This window comes from Neopsephotus bourkii, unplaced genomic scaffold (assembly GCF_033783945.1).
Source record: "Neopsephotus bourkii isolate Nb327-2 ecotype Australia unplaced genomic scaffold, CSIRO-AGI_Nbou_v1 NB_1678, whole genome shotgun sequence".
NCBI lineage: Eukaryota > Metazoa > Chordata > Aves > Psittaciformes > Psittacidae > Neopsephotus > Neopsephotus bourkii.
This window is the reverse complement of record NW_026902152.1, coordinates 234,350-254,105: the sequence shown is the minus strand read 5'-3', so window position 1 is coordinate 254,105 and position 19,756 is coordinate 234,350. Positions and strand designations below refer to the sequence as shown.

General features: G+C 41.2%; 1 protein-coding gene across 1 annotated transcript in view; it reads left to right on the top strand.

The window, feature by feature from the left end:
* Window positions 1-19,756, top strand: part of GLG1 (golgi glycoprotein 1) — an 88,601-nt gene that overhangs the window by 58,742 nt on the left and 10,103 nt on the right. Inside the window, exons 7-20 of the mRNA XM_061375837.1 lie at window positions 970-1,153; window positions 2,957-3,171; window positions 7,883-8,004; window positions 8,537-8,638; window positions 10,644-10,797; window positions 12,423-12,560; window positions 13,351-13,437; window positions 14,111-14,173; window positions 14,855-14,968; window positions 15,380-15,468; window positions 16,337-16,454; window positions 17,442-17,534; window positions 18,108-18,245; window positions 19,330-19,453. Of these exons, the coding sequence (XP_061231821.1) occupies window positions 970-1,153; window positions 2,957-3,171; window positions 7,883-8,004; window positions 8,537-8,638; window positions 10,644-10,797; window positions 12,423-12,560; window positions 13,351-13,437; window positions 14,111-14,173; window positions 14,855-14,968; window positions 15,380-15,468; window positions 16,337-16,454; window positions 17,442-17,534; window positions 18,108-18,245; window positions 19,330-19,453 (1,741 nt within the window). The remainder of the gene's footprint in view (window positions 1-969; window positions 1,154-2,956; window positions 3,172-7,882; window positions 8,005-8,536; window positions 8,639-10,643; window positions 10,798-12,422; window positions 12,561-13,350; window positions 13,438-14,110; window positions 14,174-14,854; window positions 14,969-15,379; window positions 15,469-16,336; window positions 16,455-17,441; window positions 17,535-18,107; window positions 18,246-19,329; window positions 19,454-19,756) is intronic.

The following is a 19,756-nucleotide window of genomic DNA, read 5'->3' as shown; positions in this document are numbered from 1 at the left end:
TGCTTTGTGTAATCCCTGGCGTATACAATCTTCCTCAGCTGTGGGGGATGAGGTATCTTTGAGCCTGTATCTCCCTCTGTCAGTAGCTTTAAGTCCCTCTAGTCCTAAAAGCTCAGTCGTGGCACAGAAATGGGAGCATGAAGGAGGAGATGGGAATATTTTTGGGGTAGGGCTTTCCAGATCCTGGAGTAGGTATGGGAAGAAGGGGGAGAAAAGTCATAAAACTTGATGTAAGGAGTTGCAGAGGGCTCTGTAGGGCTTGTCTGATCCTTGTGCTGTAATTGCTCCCTGCCCTCCCACCCTACGCAGACACAATTTTCCTTCCTTTCAAATAGGCCTTGAAGGGACAAATTTGCTTGAGGTATTCTGAATTATCTGCCACCCTCAGGTTTAATTTTTGTGTAATGTAAACCAAAAGCTACTAAGTGTATCAGGCCCCTTTTGGGATGAAATTTAAAGGGTTGTTCTTGCAGTTGCTGGTCTTGGGTTTGGCCACAGTGCATCCTTGTGAGCCTCGCCATTTGTGGAAAATTCCTAGAAAATCCCATGGTTAGTCTGTTTTATCTACTGTCATCTCTTGGGCACATTGCAGAACAAATCCAAAGAACATGCTAGTTTGTAAATGTGACTGGAAAAAGTTGTTTCTTAAGGACACAGGGTGAGCACAGACCACAGCTGGCATGAGCATCAGCAGCTGATGGTAGTTCCTGAGAATGGGTCGCGCTCATGGCTCTCCCAGGTTGCTGGATGAATGTGCAGTTTCAAGAAGAGCTCTGCAGAGAGCTGCTGCCTTTAAAACCGTTGATCTCTTGACCTCAGTGTGCATTGTCTCTATGAGGCAAATGAAATTTAGCTGCAGTCCAGCTTAAGTGTCTGAATTTTAAAGCAACTTGAAAATGTAGCAGTAGATCTCTGACTCTCTGCCACTACGTGGAATCTCATCCAGCCATCTCAATTTGTCTACTGCAGTGTCGTGATGCGCTGACAACCCGCCAGAAACTGATTGCCCAAGACTACAAAGTCAGTTACTCGCTGGCAAAGTCCTGTAAAAGTGATCTGAAGAAGTACCGCTGTAACGTGGAGAACCTGCCCCGGTCTCGGGAAGCCAGACTTTCCTACCTGTTGATGTGTTTGGAGTCTGCAGTGCACAGAGGTAAATAGAATTCAGTCAAGAGAGGTGCAACTTGCTGGGACCTGGATTTTAAAAGTTTCTCCTGGGCCTTCAGCTTTGACATTCAATTACAGTCTCCTCCAAGCAACCTAAACTTTGGGTCAGTGACAAGTTTCTTCATCATGAGGCTTTAATCACTGCTGTTGTGAAGATTAGAATAGCTGAGTAAATCTCTGATGCTGAGTGCTGTTGTGTAGACAAGAAGTTTAAAATGCAAAATAGCAAATTCCACTTGGGTGTGTAATTGCAAATCCTTCTATTCACCATGAATTCAAGGAGCTTTTTTCCTCCTTTATGTAGTAGGCATTAAATATGCTACTGGGATAAAACACGGAATAGACAACCTTTTTTATCATCACTCCTGGGAAGCCAGGGGTACTCAGTCCTCTGCCTCTTGTAAGTAATGTTATCTCCTTGCACTTCAGCAGTTTGGGTAAATGCCTTACTTTCTCTAACCATATTTTTTCCTGTATAGAAGGAAGGTAAGTGTGAGAATATTTTTGTTCATGTAAGTTACTGAAAGTTGGAGATGTCATAACAATAGTGGCTGTCCCAAAGGCATTAGAAGGCCCTATGCAGCAGGACCTATGCTAAAGGTTCTCTGAAATTACCACAAGATGTAAAATGACGTGCCTCTAATCTGCACTGCAGAGTTGTTTTTTCCCCCTTGATGTGCAACTGAGCAGTTCCAATGAAACAGCAGGGCTGCATGCTGCAGTGCCTCTGGCACGGGAAAGAAAGGCTGCAGCGCCATAAGCAATCTGTACGTTTTGAGTTTGAATAACTCATTGCTTCTTATTGGTGTGGAAATGATGTGTCCTGTTTGTGGAAGAGTTGTGGGTGGGTTTTTTCCCTTCTCCCTGCAGTAAGACAAGTGTGTTCCTGAATTACATGGAGAAAACTGCTGTTCAGTTATAAATTTCTACTTCAGTTATGCATTTCTACTTCTACAGTGGAGTGGGTTGTCCAGCATGTGGCTTATGTAGAAGCATAGCCTGGGAGGAGCACTTGTTATTCCACACACCTCCATGTGTCTGTATTTTAATGCCTGGGAGCCCATGTTGGGATGTAGGACCTCTGGCATTGGGCATTGTACACTTATGAATAACCTATGATAGGGGCTAGGAAAAAGCCAAAAAAGGCACAGAAGAAAAACCAACCTGTTCTGATTAAAAGAAGAACCAAATTGTCTGCATGGAGACAGTAGGAAAGCTTATAGCAGGTCTAAGCATTTATTAAAGCTAGATTTCTGTGCAAACAGTGGGGTAGATAACTCCATTTATACTCTTGGTAACATATTCTATTCTGGTTCTTGGCTTCTTGAGAAAGTATGTGCTGTTGCTTTAGAAAACTGTCCTCAGAGAAAATGTTCCAACCTGCTGTCCAGACAAACCCCTTGCCCAGTTACATGCCAAACTGGTAAGTTACCAAAGGTAACTTCCACTTGAAGAGTGAGTCCTTTGAGCACACAGGGAAAAGCTGACCTGCAGCTTCAGAAGCAACTCCTGTAACATGAAATCCAAAATGAGATTCTTCTAATCTTTCAGGAATCCTTTACAAAAACCATGTATTGAATCCATAGACTGGGTATATTTTAGTTAAATGATGGATGCTACACTAACAACTGGTTTAATTCCCAGTGCATCTGATTTAGCACATTTGTTGCATTCTGGTGTTATCCAGAGTGTGGACATCATTCCTTTTCCTCCAGCGTGGTGATACCATTGGTCAAGGAGGCCTCTGCTAAGCCTTAATACTGAATCATGGTGTGTTCTCTTGCTTCAGGTCGGCAAGTGAGCAGTGAGTGCCAGGGGGAAATGTTGGACTACCGACGCATGCTGATGGAAGACTTCTCACTGAGCCCAGAAATCATCCTAAGCTGTCGAGGGGAGATCGAGCACCACTGCTCCGGTCTGCACCGGAAGGGGCGCACCCTGCATTGCCTGATGAAAGTAGTGCGGGGTGAAAAGGGAAATGTCGGCCTGAGTTGCCAGCAGGCGGTAAGATCTTGGAATCCTAGAATGGTTGGGGTTGGGAGGGATCTTCAGAGCTCATCTAGTCCAATCCCCTGCAATGAGCAGGGACATCTTCCAACTGGATCAGGTCTCCCAGAACCACATCCAGCCTGCCCTTGAATGTCTCCAGGGATGGGGCATCTACCACTTCTCTGGGCAACTTGGGCCAGTGTTCTACCACTCTCAGTGTACAAAATTTCTTCCTCACATCCAGCCTGAATCTCCCTCTTTTAATTTAAAATCATCACCCTTCATCCTGTCACAACAGGCCCTGCTAAAAAAGTCTCTCGTCATCTTCTTAGGCACCTTTTAAGAACTGTAAGGCCACAATAGGGTCTCCCTGGAGTCTTCTCCAGGCTGAACAACTCCAACTCTCTCAGCCTTTCCTCATTGGAGAGGTGCTCCAGCCCTCTGGTAATTTTTGTGTCCCTCCTCTGGACCTTCTTCAACAGGTCCAAGTCTTTCCCGTACTGAGGACTCTAGCTTTTCTGTTGCTTCCTTTCTAGATTGCTCAGTTGGTAGAAGCAGATTTGCCTGTTAACGTTTTGTCTTGCTATGGTAAAGGCAGCCTGGTTCTGCTGGGTACCAGTGCATGTTGGAGGCAGTTGAATAACTGTTGTGGTATGAAGTGTAACTTGGTATCTAGCAACAACATTAGTAAGGGGGGGTGGGTGGGTTCACCCTCAGAAAATATGTTTTGAATTGTTTTGTTCTGGATTTTGTACTGGTTCTCCAGTAGTTCTTCTCCCACAGCCCTTAAGTCATGGAATTCTCTCTTTGGTGCAAGATGTATCAAAACTTGCTTTTTTAGTAAGTTTTAAAACATTCCATCTCCTTACCTTTTCCCCTTATGCCCTGTCCTTGGAAGTGCACTAAATCTTATCAAAGCATCTTTCTGTTCAATTTTATTTTTGCTATTTTGTTAAGCTTAAACGATGGAATGGGACTTTCGGGCATGTAGGTGCAATGTACTGCTGCATATTGTCATCATTGCAGCCACCGGAGGAAATGTTTTTCTCAAAAATACCTTTTTAAAATGAGATAGTTGTGTTGTTTTTTTCAACATCCATTTTAGCTCAGGTGCATCCTGTTTGTAGTCTCTTTAAATTGAAAACAATTATTTAGTGTTTGTTCAGAACCATTAGTGATTTTTAATGTTTTTTTTTTTGTTTTTTTTTTTTTTTTTTTTACTTAATACCTGCTTTTAATGGCCCGTAGCCTGGAAAAGTGACATCAGTGCCAAAAATGGCTAGAGAGTGTTAGTGCCCTTGTAGGAATGCGGGGAGATGTACGCTCTTCACCTCCTGCAATACACAGAACCACTGTAGTCCATTTTCAGTGACAGTGGTGCTTAAAGCCTGAGCCTGAAACATTGCCGGTTTGTGTATGTAATCAAAGATAAATATCTGTTAAATTTTTGTAAGGCACAGGGTGCTTTTGTGGTGGAGCTTATTTCTGCATAAATACCAGGTGTGCTGGTACAGCTGCAGGGCTCAGATTGGTGCAGTTTGAGTCATTTCTGCAGTGAGCTATAGTGCATGACTTATGCTGTGCAGTGTTCATGTGAAAGGCTGGATACTTGTTTCTATTTAAATACAAAATTGAACTTGCTGCTTCACAGCTTGATTAATTGCAAATTGTCAGAAGATCAGTTCATTTTAGGAACAGCTTCCTAATCTTGAAGTGTGTGTTTAGAACAAGTCAAAAGTCAAGGCAGGGGACCCTAAAAGACAAATGAGATTCACACTTCAGGAGGAAAAGCATGTCTGTAGAAATCTATGGGGTTTATTTTATTTGTTCTCTTATATCTAGGCTGCTGCTTTATTTTTGTCCAATAAGTTGATACAATAGCAGGGATTGTCCATGAGTCCCCTAATTAAATCACCTTTGTTCTATTCTCTCTGCAAAACATAGCAGATTAGGTGTTGATTTTATAAAATACAGTTAGTTTGTCAGTATTTTCATGGGAAAGAGGAAATAGATGATTGCAAGAATAGGCTAAACATTCTAGTGTTCTGGGTTCCTGAGGACTGGCATGGTGCCGTTGTATAGCTGCCTACAGCTTCTGAGATACTAAATCATGTATTGTTTGCATTTTTGTATTTAAAAGTAATGGCTGCCTCAGCTGTTGCTGGGTTTGTTCTGTTTTGATTTATTGTGTTAGAATGAGCTTCCTGGTCATAGGATAGGGCCCATATTATTTGTAGTATGGATGTACTTCTATGGGGGGCGTTCATTTTATTAAGGAAAAAATATGAACAGAAGGAGGTACTACTTCTGGAGCATGGTTTCCTGTGTAAAACAAGCTGCTCTTTGCTTTGGGGAGGCATATACAACTTGGATACGTTCCAGTCATTAAATGGTCTTCTGCAACTATCATCGCTATGCTGTTCTTTGAAGACGGAGGTCCTGTGTAGTGCTGTAGGTCATCCAGCAACAGATATGCAAGTCCCTGGACTTTGTGAGCATCAGCCCTTAAAAAGGTCTACAGCTGCACTGGCAGTGTCTGGCACCTATGGAGTTGCTTAGTGCAAGTAATACTTTATACTAGAGCTGCTGGCAAACTTTTTGAAATATGTGGTTATTATGTTGCTCAGGTCTCATCTGTGTTTTTCTTTTATCTTCAGTCCCTTAAGCATGTAAAACTACTAAAAGTGCAGGTATTTCTGCATTCCATTTCTAATGCAGCTGATAAATTGATAGTTAATTTATCTGCATATCAGAATAAAAGTTCAGAGGATTATAAAGTTTATCCAGCTGCTTTTCAACTTGCAAGTGTTTGTTGTGGGAGTGGGGAAAATCCTATAAAGCCTTCACTTTCAACGCTGGTGCTAAGTTTTATCCTTGCTCCAGCAGACAGGGCAGTTGAGTTGCTGCTGCACATCTTGCACATGGTTGAGAATCAGGACTGGGAATCATGCCCAAAACAGGACAAGGAGAACTGGGAGGTGATCTGGTGTTTCCAAGCTGATGTACCTGGTGTGCTTTGGCCACTTCCACTTGGTAGAAACAAAAATACCAGTTGAGATCTTTGGAAGAATCCTGCCTACATAGTGCTCCGATCAGTTTATTTAAGCTGTGTGTGTAAGAAAGCGTCAGGTTTGAGGTTTTATTCATCCATTGGTTCTTGAGGGAGCAATTCCCTTAATGGTACTTGATCCCTTTTTATATGTAAACATCTGACACCAGATGCCGTCACTTTACGTGCAGAGTATTGGCCTCTATTGTATGCAGGCTTTGTGTGTACACCAGCAGAACAGATGGATTCTTCTCCTTCTCCCAATGCTCTTAAGAAGTGTGTAAAGGACATACCACTTAATAGGATCCCAGACTGGTTTGGGTTGGAAGGAACAGAAATCAAGTGTGTCAAGATGTTAACAGTGTAGACCATTTGATGCTGGAGTACAGTTGCCTTGTAAGCAAGCTCTTTCTGTTTTTCTTGGTTTGGTTTTTGGTGGGTTTTTTTTTTTTTTTTTTTGGGTGTTTGTGGGGTTTTGGTTTTTTTTTCCTCCAAATTTGCCAGCTACAAATGTTTTCCTGTCGAGTGATGGTACCAGCCTACCCTGTGTCATTCTTTGGGAATTCACAGCTTGGTGGCAGATGAAATGGGGTCGATTTACGCACCAGAAAACTATAGATTGAGATTTATGTGAATTCCCTTCCCCTCTCCTAGTAGGTATCTCCCAAACCCATGTTTGGATGCCAGGGATTTTGAAACTTAGTGCTGTGGATGCTAAATTAGGTTTCCTTATAGTAAGAGACAGTTATTTTTCTGAAGCTTCAATCAGAATAACTGTTTTGCAACTAGAAAAGCCTTGATGAAACTGTTCACACTGTGTTTACCTGCACAGCTGAAAGGATTTGGAAGTCACAAAGGGAGTGCTGCTGGGATGTCACAGCTTCAAGTTGGTAACCTGCTCTGCAAATCTTTGAAAAGTTTTTGTTTTCATCTTTCACTTCTCTTAAGTAGGTAAAACCTGAAGTCCTGCTCTTAATTTATGTGTATATATATATATACACATATGTATGTGTATATATATATATATATATATATATAAATAAACAAATAATGGTGTACTGTAGACCAAATTGTGGTTGACCTTGTTTCCAAAAGCTTGAGCAAGCATCCCTGGCTAAATGCTACTTCCTGTGGCAGCAGAACGGGACCTTTTATCCAGTATTTCAATAAAACTTTTGTGATCTCTCCAGGCAATTAAAAAAACTGTTTTAAGGTTTATTTGTAGTTAGACAGCTGGTCTTTAAAAATTGATTTGGGTTTCAGTTGTAGATAGTTTCCATTTAAAATACGACAAAGTTTGGTACCATCAGCCTTATGGGATGGAGTTGCCACCAAAGCATAAGATGGATCAAAAATACAGTATTCAGATTTTACCAGGTCTGTTTTATAAATCAGTGTGTAGATGGTCCAGGTTTATAGTTGACCTTCAGCATGCAACTGGTCTCATGCAGTGTTCCTGAGCTACTTTATAATGGTAATTAGGGTTCAGCAGTGCTGGACTCCCGTGTCTGGCAATCGAGTTAGCAGCACAAGCACTTCAAATAAGCAGTTGTCAAGCAGAGGCCATACCTGGTAGTGTTGTTATTGGCATAGTATTGCCGTGGTGTGAGGTTGGAGGAACTCTTGTTCTGATAATTTTGGTAATTTGTTTTCTTGTCCGCAATTTGCTTCTTCCAGCTTCAAACACTGATTCAAGAAACCGACCCTGGCGCAGATTATCGCATTGACCGAGCACTGAACGAAGCCTGTGAGTCAGTGATCCAGACTGCCTGCAAGCACATACGATCTGGAGACCCAATGTAGGTGGCTTTCTGTTACAACAGATTTTGGTTTCTCTTGGGCAGACATGGAGGTTGTGTGGCTCACCAGTATACATACTAAAACTTTTCCAGAACTGATAGACTCCAAACTAGCAAGTTGTACAGGGTTGGAGGTGCGAACCGAGCTCTGTCTTGAGCAATATCACAAAGAGAAGTAACAAGCCTTGAAAGGCCAATTAAGCAAACCCATACTGCAGAGTCAGTTGTCTCCTTTATCTTTAGGTCTGATACCTGCTGTCTCCTCAGCCAGACTTCATATGAGATATTCCTTACAACACTGTGATACATCAGACTTGCTGAGATAATTAAGCCAATGGAATTTAAGAGGGTACAAATGTGGTGTACAATTGTTTTAGATGTAATCTTTTTGAAGGAAGAGAAAGATCTTCATGGTGTTTCTGCATCTTATCTATGGCTCATTGGAAAGGCTGATTTGGCAACACCAAGTGTTACAGGGAAGCTCAGTTTGATTATAACAGTCTGTTGCCTAACTGCTTTCTTGTGTTTGCAGGATCCTATCTTGCCTCATGGAGCACTTGTATACTGAGAAGATGGTAGAGGACTGTGAGCATAGGCTCCTGGAGCTCCAGTATTTCATATCTCGTGACTGGAAGTGAGTACTGTAAAAAAAAAAGATTTAATTTCGCTTGATACTTGTAGTGTTTGTATGCATTAGTAGTTCCATGGAAAACCATACAGCCTATGCTTGTTCAAAAGAAGACTTTCAAGGATGCCAGGTCTGTAGGGCATTAATGCCTGTCTAGAGTAGAAGCAAAAGATGTTTAGAAAGTGTGAAGGCCACTTAAATCAGATACTCACTTGGAAATGATGCAACCCTAAAAAGTGTCACGTTTGAGCTCTGACATCCACTGCATCCTTAACTAAAAGAATTTGCTCTTATCATGTGTTTTATCAGTTTTATCTGCTCTGAGTGCTACAATATGGGACTTAAGAAAACCAAGCTACTATGTATAATAAAAAGTCACTGTGTGAAAAGCTCCTTGCTTCCATTTCTGCCTTTTTTTCAAATGCTCTAGGTGTGATTATAGGTTGTAGAGCAGACATATTTCCCTTTAGAGCACTGCTTTTCAAACTTTCTAAAAAAAAATTGCAGTTTTAGATATATACAGACCTCCTTGTGTCTCTGTGGGTTAAGACGAGGGTATAAGTTTGATAAAACATAACTGGTGAGGAAAGAGTAAGCGTTTGGCTTTTCTTCTGAAGACTGAGAGGTGAGGAAGTAAGGTACATGAAATGAGGTTACTACAAGAAGTGGAATAACTGTTCTTGGTGACCACAAGGAGTGTAAAGCAGGAAGTCATGGGCTTCAGTTACTGCATAGGGTATTCAAGTCAAACACTAAGAAAATCTGACTCACAGTTGTATCTGCAAGGCAGCACTGCCAGTAGTTAAGAGCTGACATGCTCTGTAAACCTTCTGCTTTTGAAATACTTGGGGCTTTACAGAACAGAGAGCTTAGGGCTTTGTGGCTGTTTATTTACTCATCTCGATAACTGTCTCCATAGGTAAGCAAACTTTCCTCCTCTTCCTGTTTCCCTTCACTGCTAGTTTTCCTGCCTGTACCATGTTTCCAGCATAATTCATTGCTTGAGCCAAACTTAAGTGATTGGAAGAAGGAAGATTGGGTGTTTGTGTTTTTCTGAAAGGAAAGATAATTGTAATTCATATTGCAGGCAGGGCAGCATTAGCTCATCTTTCTTCTTCAACCACTGTTCCCTACAACTGGCTTATAAAAGCCTTTTTATTAATTGTGCACCTAGAGCTGATGCATGGAGTAGGAATTGTTTTGTTACTGTTTTTATTGTTATTTGTATAACTGTGTCTGCTGATACCAGTTGATGTTTGCTTTCTAAAGTGTTGCAGAAATCCAAAGTATCTGTTTTGGAAATTTGGCAATATCTCACCTAGCTTTAATGTAGTCAGACATCATCTTAGAAGGTCTGCACTTGCAGTTTTCTTGTATGCAAAAGCAAGGGATGCTGAGTCTTCAGTGAGCCCAAATCCAGAGCAGACAATAATTTATCTCAGATTTTTATGAAACTGGCTTTTTAAAATGGCAGCAGTACAAAGCACACACAAGTATTTACACAATGAAAACATGATACATACTTGCCTTGCTGCTACTTTAGGACATCCCATAGGTGATTTCTTTGCTCATATATCAGCATTTGGCTGGCAAGCTGCAGAAGAATATTCTAGAAGATTTAATCTGTAATTAAAGATCTTCCAGATTTTTTTTGCAAGATTAGGGTGTTGACTCCAAATGCAGTGACAGGCATTTTGCCACCTGTTGGTTCAGTTGGAATCCTGAACTGGTTTTGGTTGGAAGGGACCTTAAAGTTCATTTGGTTCCAACCCCCTGCCACAGGCAGGATGCCTTCCACTAGAGCAGGTTGCTTCAAGCCCCGTCCAGCCTGGCCTTGAACACTGCCAGGGATGCAGCAGCTACAGCTTCTCTGGGCAGTTGGGTAGACACTGCTGCTGAATGATGTAGCGGTGTATGAAACTTGAGTGGATTTTTCTGCCTCAAAAGCATTAAGGAATATGAAAACCGTTAAAGGTTTGAATAAAGTGCTAGTGATAACTTTTCATTGCAGATTGGATACAGTTCTTTACCGCAAGTGTCAGGGAGATGCCTCCCGTCTCTGCCATACCCATGGCTGGAATGAGACTAGTGAGCTGATACCTCCGGGGGCTGTTTTCTCCTGCTTGTACAGGCATGCATACCGCACAGAGGAACAGGGAAGGAGGGTAAGTACTCCACTTCTTCGATAGAAGAGCTGCACATATGTTTGGAAGTTGGACACACTGTGTTAAAACTGCAAGAACTCATAAAAGCTACTTAAAAACATTTACCTGTAGGTCCTACTTGCACTGCTTCAGATGTCCAATTCCCGAAGTGTGTTTTCTTGAAGTTGTCTATTCTGGTAAGGCAAAATAGCCAACATTAGGATGTGACAGTTGCCTGCAGGGGAAACAGTGTTGACAACAGCTGGTGTATGTCTGTTTAGACACACTGCAAGTCCTCTCCCCTGTCTTTCCAGAGGAATGTGATTCCTTGCGGATAGCTAGCATAGCAGCAAAATTGGTTTTATGCAAAGAGGAGTTCCAAGCCCAGCTTTCCCTAGGCTGTTTCTAATTAAATTTTGGAGTACAACTTCAGATTATACCGCATTAGATTCTTTCTATTGATACAAAGCATCTTCTTAGTTCTTTGGAGAATACTGTGTGGGTGAATGTGCTTATGCTGGCTTTGAAGAAGACAGTAGGGATTTGACTTGCTGCCCTTCAGTCTGGAGATCCACCATCATCACATTTGTTTGGTTCAGAGCTACTCTTTACAAGTTTGCTGCCCTCTCGTGCCTTTATCAAGGCACTCCCCTGAAAGCAGCTGGGTACCTGGTTCCATTTCTTCTGGCACTGTAGTGTGCCCAGCCCCTAGGAGCTGGTGGGTTTATACAATTTCCTGGCTTACAGATCAATTTCTGCAGCTTGATTAAAAATGTCTTTTGTGGCAGAGGTCAAGTATTGATTGAAAGCATCTTCTTTAAGGAATATTTTTTTTAATGCAGTTTCTTAGTCTGCCAAGTTGAGACTATTTTAATTTGATTTTACGTTTGTGATGACCAAAGAAAACAATAGCCACCCTGCAAATTATCTATTAGAGAAGAAAAGTCTTTTGAATGTTTGTTGTTTTTTTTTCTTGTGGAAAAAAGACTAAGGGAGCAGCTATCATTTTGAAATTTAGCCTTTGAAAACAAACTCACCCAGTGCTGTTGCACAAACTGTTAGGTGACTTGCAGTGGTTTGCAGTTTTAAATGTATGAGGTTTTCAGCTTCCACCAGTGCATTTAGGTCTGACAAGCACAATATCAGTATCTCTTGATTTTATACAACTGGTTTCTTCCACAGTCTTGCAAATGCTTGCTCTGATGTGCTTCAGTAGGGATTGCTGAGAAGAAATTATAGCTGGTCTATCTTGTCTTGTTCTGGGCTTCCCTTTTGATATTGAGGACATGAACTGTTCTTACTTCCGCAGAAACAGTCTGTGCCTTTGAACCAAGGGGGCACTGCAGCAGATGATCTAGGGACCTGCTTTGACATCTTATTTCTAAAGCAAAGTGAAGGTTTAAGGATACAAAACTTTTTTTGGTGGAATGAAAGGACCCACCATCCAAAACTAAGTTATTCTTCTGGAGCCTGAATCGCTTCTGGCGGATCCAGCAGGCCTGTGTTGAGCATTACAATGCTTCTGTGCTTTTTTGGGATTGCTGATGGCACTCGTGGTCATTCTCAGTACCTTATCTGACAGCGTATTGTTGTATTGTGTGGATTTGAAGACTCTGTATGCTAAAGGCTCTTTCCCCTCTTTGCAGCTGTCACGAGAGTGCAGAGCAGAGGTCCAGAGAATCCTCCATCAGCGTGCCATGGATGTGAAGCTTGACCCAGCCCTCCAGGACAAGTGCATGATTGACTTAGGGAAGTGGTGCAGTGAAAAAACAGAGACAGGACAGGTACTGCACACAGTAACACTGTTAATCATGTAGCTGGAAGGGTGGGAAGGGGATAAAGGGTCATCTTTGTTAGCTGAGAATATATTAAAAATGAAAGCAGTTTAAAACATCTACACTAAAGGTGGAGGTGATATGAAGAAGCTTTGCACCCACGTCATGGCTTCTGTAGGTCAAATGTGTAGTGGAATGAGAAGAGGAAAAGGGATAGTTAACACAAAGGACTTTAATGAAGCAACCCCACCCTGACTCTTACTTGTAACACTCTTATTATAGGCTTGACATTTCCTACATAAACTTTATCCCATTTCCATCTGGCAAATACTGACATGCTTCCTGTGTTTATATAGAACTGAACTAACATCTGCTGCTACTTAACAAAGTTTCAACAAAAACTTCCAAGTAAATTGGTGTTTTCTGGTAGGGAAGAATGTCAGGGAAGGAGCCATTCAACAGCAGACGGTACACCGACAATAGAGCATGCACCATTGTCTTTTTGAAGTGCCCCTCATAGGTTGTAGTTTGCGTTAACAAACTGTTAAGGTTAGGCAAAGGGAGAACTAAATGTGATATTCTGGAAAGCATATCATACAGCTTTTGAAAACAAGCAGTAACATCCTTGACCAACATTCTAAATCACTACTACGTTCTGGGTATGCCAGTAGAAGAGTTGGGGTTAAATGAGACTTAGGACTTCACTAGGAGGGGACAGTTTCACATGTGTTACAATATTTCAGGCCCACATTTTCAGCTTCAATTTTTGGATCACACACTAAAATGTCTGGTTTTGTAGGAACTGGAATGCCTTCAGGACCATCTTGATGACTTGGTGTCTGATTGCAGAGACATAGTGGGAAATCTCACTGAGTTGGAGTCTGAGGTGAGTGGTTTTCAGCCTGGGAAAAAGAGAGTAGTTGTTGAGCACGTCTAGTCAAGTGTGTCATTTTGATAGTGATGGGGATAAAAATAAAGTTAGAATTTGCACAAGTGCAGCTCTTTGGGTATTAGACTGACCATCCTTTTTGCCTCACACAGTAGAATTTTTCATGGGGGCTCTTGAGAAAGAGAAATGAACAAAAATTCAGGCTCTTAGGCTGGTGTTGTAATTTCTCCTGCTTAAAAAATTGGTTATGGTACCAAAGCTAAGATTTCTTGCACAGATAACCCAGTTACCTTTAGTACAAGTCCACATATGTCATGAGACTTCATTTCTTGGTCTTGCTTGCTAGCAGTTTAGAGAACCATATTGCAACTTCCCTCCCCCATGCCCAAAATTTTGCAAGAAATAACTGCCAGGTGCATCATTACAGCTTTCCAGTGAGGTCAGCAGCTTTACTCATTTTATGAAGCTGCATATTTGACTGTCTTGCCCCAAACTGTTCTGCGTATCTCCTAAAATTTGCTGAAAGGTGAATCTGTATGGGTTGCGTCTGTCCAAGTCCTGTAAACTGGGTTGAGTTTAACTTGTTACCACAGGGTTTGTTTTCTTTTTCTGAGAACTCTTTTTCCTTGTCTGTTCACTGTGAAAATTAAATATTGCATGTTTTCTGCAGGATATTCAAATTGAAGCCTTGCTGATGAGAGCCTGTGAGCCCATTATCCAGACGTTCTGCCATGTGAGTATCTGTGATAGTGTGAATGTCTTTGGGGAAAAATACTTTGTGGGAGAGGTTGGATTTTTAATATTAGCTCTTTATGTACTTGATTTGCCTAAAAGTAAAATCAGAAGTAAGCAGTTACAAAAATCTTTAATTGGGAAAGAAAAAAAAAAACCAAATAAAAATTCTTAGCTCCATCTAGTGCTTCTGCTGTTGTCAGAGCCCTAGCATAAAAGCTAGAGTCTGAACATGAAAATCGCTCTGTGATTGGGAAAATCACTCTTTACAGTGAGTTTAAAACTAGTATTTGTTTTCCTGCCTGAAAGCACTGTGTTGAGCCACTGCACTCTGTGCAGCTGCAGTTTCAATAGCTCTTTACATTGCTCTAGGATTGAGTAGTTAAATAGCAATGAAGGCACCTAACTGTAATAGTTCATGTAAGCACTGAGTCTGTGCAGGACGTTCTCCTGAATCTAGAGTGTGCATGTGCCTGAGATGGTTCTTTCCTGAACTATATTTATGGATCTAGCTGTTTGGTAGAGTTGGGTGATACAGCTCCAGGGTGGTCAGTTAATGCTGACAGTAAGCTCACAACAGAGGGTGGGACCATAAGTTGTGTTGTTTCCTGATTACTACAGGAGGATAAAAATCATGACTTGTAAGAGTAACTCATTTTTAAGCCTTTCATCTCTTCTTCAGGAGGTGGCAGATAACCAGATTGATTCTGGGGACCTGATGGAGTGTCTGATCCAGAACAAACACCAGAAGGAAATGAATGAAAAATGTGCAATTGGAGTTACTCATTTCCAGCTGGTAAGCACAGCTTTTCTCTGCTGTAAGTGGGAGCCTGTTCTGTTTGCTGAGGGTGTTGACAGGAATTTGCTAATTGTGAACCCCTCCTGCTTCAAGATTGATTTCCCACTGTATTTAAAGTGCTCTTGTGAATTCAGACAGTTGTACTTGCATGCCTGATCATAAAGGGTCCCTTCTGGAAGAGATTTATTTTCACACGTTCCTTCCTCCCTGGCATTGGTAGATAAGGTCCCAAATTCTTCAGCAGTGCAGCATTCCCCTTGATTTCTCATTAATAAATTGTGGACAAAAGCATTTGCTGATTGTATGATTCAACAAGCATTCTTTCAGCTGCACTTTCTATTTGCTTTTTCCTCCAAGTGACCAAAGTGGGGTGTTTGGTTTTTTTTTCTCCTCATTTCTCTCTTGCAGGTTCAAATGAAAGATTTTAGGTTCTCATACAAGTTTAAAATGGCTTGCAAGGAGGATGTGCTGAAACTTTGTCCCAACATCAAAAAAAAGTATGTAGTACCTGACCAAGCAGCTATCTGATTGTATAAATATGTAATAAAGTTACAGGATATTTTATGATAGGACAGAAGGTGCTGGATTTCCCTTAAAGGCTGATTGTTCTGCGTGTTTTCCCTTAATTACTGTGCTCTGCAGATGCTTAAGGTAGATGCATTGCCTACCTGTTTAAATTACTTCTGCTTTACTCTTGCATACAAGCCTGTCCTCTTTATTTTTCGTGCTCTGAAAATAGCTGATGATTACGGTTAATTGACTGTATGTCCCAAGACGTTTTATATCCTCGCTGGATTGTCTTCTGATGTTCTACTGTTGTTCCAGTTGCTGATCTGGGAAGGGAAGATATCCTCTTGTTTTAGCTGGTTTATTCATTTCAGTGTAAGGTTTTTTTTTGATGGCCTGCTGCAATGATGTAAAGCTAAATTGCACACAAGGTCAACCCTGTTTATGGCTAGCAAGACTGTTTTAATTTTATGATAGACATGCCCTTCCCATTATGCAATAGGATTGCTTACAATGCCATATATATATTCACCTTCATTTATTCCTGAGGTGAAGTAAAGATTTTTTTAAGTGCTCACATGCCTTGAGAGCAGAAGTCTTGCTTTGCAGGAATGTGGTGGGTTTTTGACCATTTTCCTGTTCTCTGATCTAGATTCCAGTTAATCAGATTTAGGTTTTAATTGTGATCCAGTTACTCTACACATTGCTGTGCATCTGTGCTTACTTATAGCCTTGTACAAGTAATTCATGTTGTATTTGTATTCTTGGGGTGAGTTTCTCTGATTTGGTGGTCCAACACCAATCTTGGCTGACATAAGTGAAAGGTGTATGAGTAAAAAGCTGGTTTCTTTTCCACAGGGTGGATGTTGTGATCTGTCTGAGCACAACTGTGCGCAATGATACTTTGCAGGATGCCAAGGAGCACAGGGTCTCTCTGAAGTGCCGCAAACAGCTGCGTGTTGAGGAGCTAGAGATGGTAAACATGCATGAAGCTCCTGATGTGCCTTCTAGTGAGGTCATTCATTTAAAGCCTCCTGGTTGTCCACCCTGGGAGAAAGAAAAAAAAAAAAAAAAGGAAGCTCATTTGTAAGATGTATCTAACTAATTTTTTCTGCTCTTTCTACAACAAGAGAATTGCCCTTCACAGTGAAAGTAATGGTGTCTGCTTTAATGCTTTACATACAGTCTCATGAAGGCTAAGGCAAGCTAAGTGGTCCTTGGAATTTCAGCTAAAAATGATTATGTTTAGGGTTAAGTAGCAGTGTGCTACCTAATATACATGCTGATGGCCTGAAAGTCCTCTAGGAGAGAATAAAAGCTTTATTTTATAGACCGAGGAAACAAGCACAGATGAAGCAACTCAACTCCAGCTGCTCCAAGTTGCTCAGTGGATAAATAGGAGGAGTATTTGTTCTGGTAGGCAAGGCTGCCTCTCAGCTTATGGCTGCAGTGCTTACAGCAATAAACTCTTCAGGTCTTTGTCCAGTAGTTACTGTTTGAGTGTTAAAGCTTCACCTTAAGTAGACCCGTATCAGAAGAGGCAGCAGTCTTGCCTTTGTATGGAAGAATTCAAATGTTAGCTGGGCATCACTTAAAAGCAGGAAACTTGACTCACGTCCTCCAGATCACCCAATAGATGGGTGGCTAATTATGTCCTTTAGCTTTCACATGAAAAGATTTTAGTTGTCTTAGACGTTTGCGTTGATGCCCTCTTAGGAGGAGCAGTAGGAAAAACTTACCATCTATAGAGTTTGGTTTAAACCCTTTCTTCATTGTGAAAAGTTTCAAAGTTTATTTCTCACTAGCATCACTTCTGGCACCCAAGACCCTTAAATTCAAAGAAACTGGCCTGCATGTTGTGAGAGTTGCTGTTTGCGAGTAGAGGGCTCTATTTAATAGATCAATGAAGTAAAATAGTCTTCAGAATAATACTTACATATTCATACTGTAATTTATCCTGCAGACTGAGGATATCAGACTTGAACCAGAACTGTATGAGGCCTGTAAAAGTGACATCAAGAATTACTGCCAAAATGTGCCCTATGGCAATGCTCAGGTAATACATTTTATTAATAATTTACACATTTAATTTGTACTTTCACTTCAGAAAACCTTTGAAGAACACTTCTGCCCCTGTGAGTGCAGCTTCAGATTTTCAGTTTGATGTCACTGAAGTCTTTTTGCAGTGTTTGGGAATGTTAAATGTTTTGGGTTTGGTTGTGCTGGGTTTTGGGGTTTTTTTTCTACTGATTCACAAGGATTAATAGTGGGTGAATGCAGTGTTGTGAGCACTTAATTCATCAGTTAAAACTATTAGCAGCTGGTTACTGCAAATGTTGCTAAACATTTCTTAGCCCTTAATGTTTGCAAGATAAGGTGTGAGGTTTTGGAGTATGTCCAGGTGACTCTCTTCATCTCATTAAATCTTTGTGAATAAAGGTGAGCTTAAAGCAAGTACTGGAAATAAGTGTTGATAATGACTTTAGATAAAAATCTAGGCATTGGGAATGTAACTTCACAAATCAGATGAAGATGGCCATTATGGGAACATGTAGCTGTGGTTTTTCTGCAGCATTTGACAGAATCATGTCAACAGTGTGTCTGTTACAATTGTAATACTGTGTTATAGATTATTGAATGCCTGAAAGAAATCAAGAAGCAGTTGAGTACCCGGTGCCACCAGAAGGTGTTTAAACTGCAGGAGACAGAGATGATGGATCCAGAATTGGACTACACACTCATGAGAGTCTGCAAGCAAATGATTAAGGTAATGTTGGTGTGCTGATTTAAGAGGGTGAGGTTGGAATATAAGAGCTCTGTCAGTTTTAAGCTTCTCTTTAAATTTTACTTCCTCCAAATACCTGGTCAAAGTCTTTGCACTAATAAATGTCTCCCAGCTGCCAACAGAATTGAGTCTGTGCTGAGGCTTATAATACAGTTTTCATCCAGTCACTTTGGATTTGGATTGGCTTATAGCAAAGGTGAAGTTGCAGTTACAGAGAGTAGTAACATCTTCACTTCACTGCTGATCTGGTGCACACAGACTTTCATCAAAATGATAAAGCAGACAAATTTATACAAAACTTAAAATCAGAAATGCTGGCTTAAAGACTTAAGATAGTACCACTGGAAGGCAGAAGTGACTGTTGATACAAGGTGCTCTTTCACAGTAACCAGAATTGCAAGCTCCAGAACACTAGTCTGTGTGGTCTGTATGCAGAAGATGCAACAGCCTTGTCTTACACCCACAGAATTAGTTTCTAACAGAAGAAAATTAGTATCTTGGTCTGAACTTTGGGTAAGCTGGTTCACTTTTGACTATCTGATTCAGGGTGGGAATGGGCAAATTAGCATCAGTGAGCTCTTCTCTGCTTTCTTGTTCTATATGATCTATCTTTGTCCTGGCTGTTGCTCATGAAGTCTTTACTTGTCACTTTGTCCAGCCAGCATTTTACACAGAACAGTGATCTGTGTATAGATCTGAAAGATTCCCTTTGTAGTTTCTGAAATAAATGGGAGTTGGGTATGAGACCTCATGCAAAGTGTTCTCTAACTTAGAAAATAAAGGCCAGTTGCTTTTGATACTGCCAACAGAGACTGGTGCCTGGAAGTCAGGCGAGACTTTATGGCTTAGTCTGTAAGTAGAGATGTTCATGCCCATGGGGAATTTATAGAGTAGCACTGGGTTGTTTTTTTTTTAACAGGAGGTGTTGGGGCTAGTGAGTGTGTCTGAGTACCTCTAAGTTGGGCATGTTTCTCTTCCATTAATATAGTTGGTTGGGGTTCTTATTTTCAAATGCTTAGTGATGAAACTTAGAACATTTTTGTTGGTTTTCTTTTTTTTTTTGTAGCGGTTTTGTCCAGAGGCAGACTCAAAAAATATGTTGCAGTGTTTGAAACAAAACAAGAACAGTGAAGTAATGGATCCTAAATGCAAGCAAATGATTACCAAGCGCCAGATAACACAGAACACAGGTATCCTTTTCTAAAAGAATGCTTAACTTGCTTGAGCTGTTGAGTGGTCTGCATGACTGGAATAGTATTCACTTTGTTTTGTTCTTGTGAGGGTGCTGAGGCCCTGGCACAGGTTGCCCAGAGGAGCTGTGGCTGCCCCATCCCTGGCAATGTTCAAGGCCAGCTCGGACAGGGCTTGGAGCAACCTGATCTAGCGGAAGGTGTCCCTGCCTGTGGCAGAGGGTTGGAACTGGATGAGCTTTACAGTCGTGTTCAACCCAAACCAGTCTGAGATTCTGTGATTCCTTCATGGCTGTCAGTGCA